Source organism: Olea europaea, chromosome 6 (assembly GCF_002742605.1).
Source record: "Olea europaea var. sylvestris chromosome 6, O_europaea_v1, whole genome shotgun sequence".
Lineage (NCBI taxonomy): Eukaryota > Viridiplantae > Streptophyta > Magnoliopsida > Lamiales > Oleaceae > Olea > Olea europaea.
In genome coordinates, this window is record NC_036242.1 from 9,094,645 (window position 1) to 9,096,823 (window position 2,179).

The 2,179-nt window shown below is 35.2% G+C and overlaps 1 protein-coding gene across 1 annotated transcript; it reads right to left on the bottom strand.

Annotated features, from left to right (window-relative positions):
* Positions 1-379: 379 nt before the first annotated feature.
* Positions 380-2,044, bottom strand: LOC111395744 (small ubiquitin-related modifier 1). The gene is made up of 3 exons (XM_023021876.1): positions 1,810-2,044; positions 1,356-1,505; positions 380-598 (listed from the first exon to the last, which is right to left on the bottom strand). Exons 1-3 carry the CDS (start codon positions 1,885-1,887, stop codon positions 533-535), a joined length of 294 nt encoding a protein of 97 aa, XP_022877644.1. The 5' UTR covers positions 1,888-2,044; the 3' UTR covers positions 380-532.
* Between the last annotated feature and the right edge of the window lie 135 nt (positions 2,045-2,179).

Here is a 2,179-nt window from a genome sequence, read left to right on the forward strand (position 1 = left end):
AAGTCCTAGTGATATCAAGTTGAATTACAATTATTAAAGAATGATTGATTCTAAACATTATTTAAATTAATATAAACCAGGTAAATTAATAAAGTTCATCAACATTTTCCCCAACTCCCAAGTAAAGACTCATTAGAAATGCACTGTCCTCAAATTTCTCCGTGGAAAATAGAAATCAAATGATCAATCATCAACAAGATGAATCTAACATTTAATGTATGCAGTTGCCGCCTAGACTAATATTATAATGAACTAACATGTCGTGCAAGACTTCCATGAGTCCATTACACCAAACACGAGAGAAACCCATCCCTCTTTTATGACCTTGTGGCACCAAAAAAAGTGAGAAAGTAACGAGTATATTTTCTTTAGAGAAAGGAAATTAAAATTGAAGCAATTGAAATTGAATAGCAGACCAAATACTTAAACAAGTTCAATAATAAGTCGTAGTAACCGCAAGTTGCTAGAATGATTATGAAATTTTGTATTACAACTTCCTCCAAGGCATTTCTAAAGACTTAAAAGACCCTAACTAAGCAGCAGCACCTCCAGTCTGATGCAGCATAGCATCTATCTCATCCCCATCCTCCATTTCCAGCTGTTGAAAAAGAATGCCACAAGTTAAAACTTTCTACTGAGTTCATTAAGTTACTAGATAAAGTGGTTAAACAAGGTATCATCGCAGGCAGAGATACCAATTTCGAGTCTAACCAACACACAAAATTGTCCATGTTTAAAGTTTTTAATGGAAAAAAATGAATATTATGTTTCATTAAACCCCACATCTCGCATAAGTCCCTTTTCTTTTACATCCTGTGCCCATGGGGTAGTGCATTCTATTTTCAGAAGGAAAAGAATAGGATTTGGGTCATTCCTATTAATAAAATGAACATTTTAAGATAAAGCCCCATGTCTTAATATTGTATTAGAATCCATGAAGTTCAAGGAAGCAATTTGATCTAATTAAGACTTAAACGAAGCACACAAATTTCAAAATTAGTATGCTCAAACAAGCCACCATTTGCGGGAGCATGTTTAAAGATAAATCTCACATTAGCTAATTACTGAAATATAAACCCGCATGTAAGAATTTGAGCTACTCCTTTTTAGTAAGATTAACATTTTAAGATGGAACTTCAGGTCTCAATATATTAAAATAGTCTAGACCAAGTTCGACTAGTTGCAAATAGTATTCGAGATATGTTTGTATAAAACATCTTTTGCTCAATGAATCGGTTAATTGATAAATGATGAATCGCCCATCTCAGTTATTTGCCTGAAATACAGACTTGAGGAAGCTTGTATCTCTATCGGTGTCTCTGAGAAAGAGGGGGAGGAATTGAGAGAAAAAATACCTCATCAGGAGTCTGTTCCGCACGGAGGCGACGACCATCGAACAGAAAAGCAATGGAGTTGAAATCAACGGACTGTCGCTCACAGTAAGCATTCATTAGCTTCTTTAGTTGTGTGCTTCTCTTAATCCTAAAAAGTACTTCATTTCCATCCTACATAAAGTGGCCATATTAGAATCGGAAAATATTTACAAATAAATGCAGATCCAATTTCCTACAAGTGTGATATAATCATATCAATTTCAATTTTCAGGATAATTTTCCAACGGCATAAACTTCTGATACAAAAAACGCAATATCACAAACAATACACGCTGAATTCAAATCCATCTCAACACATCATATTCTGAAGAAAAATCAGAAAAGCAACAAACAAATACTGAAGAAAACCCCAAAATCGATGAAAACTGAATAATAATTAAGAAATACAAATAGATTATAGAGGAGCGAGAGAAACCTGGCCTTTGACTTTGAGATTTATGTGAACCGACTGATCGCCGGGCTTCTTGTCTTCCTCTTGACCTGGGGTTGACATTTTCACCTTCACCGACGATTCGCCGTTTCAAAAATAAAAGACAATTTGTACCCGCTCGACTGACCTCTGGGGAGTAATTTATGTATATTATTTTAAAGGGAAAAAGAAGCAGAGATAAAGTGAATGAGATTCTGCGGTACAACGAGCGGTCGAGATTCGCTGATTCTAATCGCACGGGCCACTTCGACAGGGTGCTATAAAGACATTTAGAAACGTGCAGGTAGGTTATATTTTATCTATTTCGTAAAAGTTAAATGCGACCAAGAACGAAACGACAATGTAGATAAAGAGA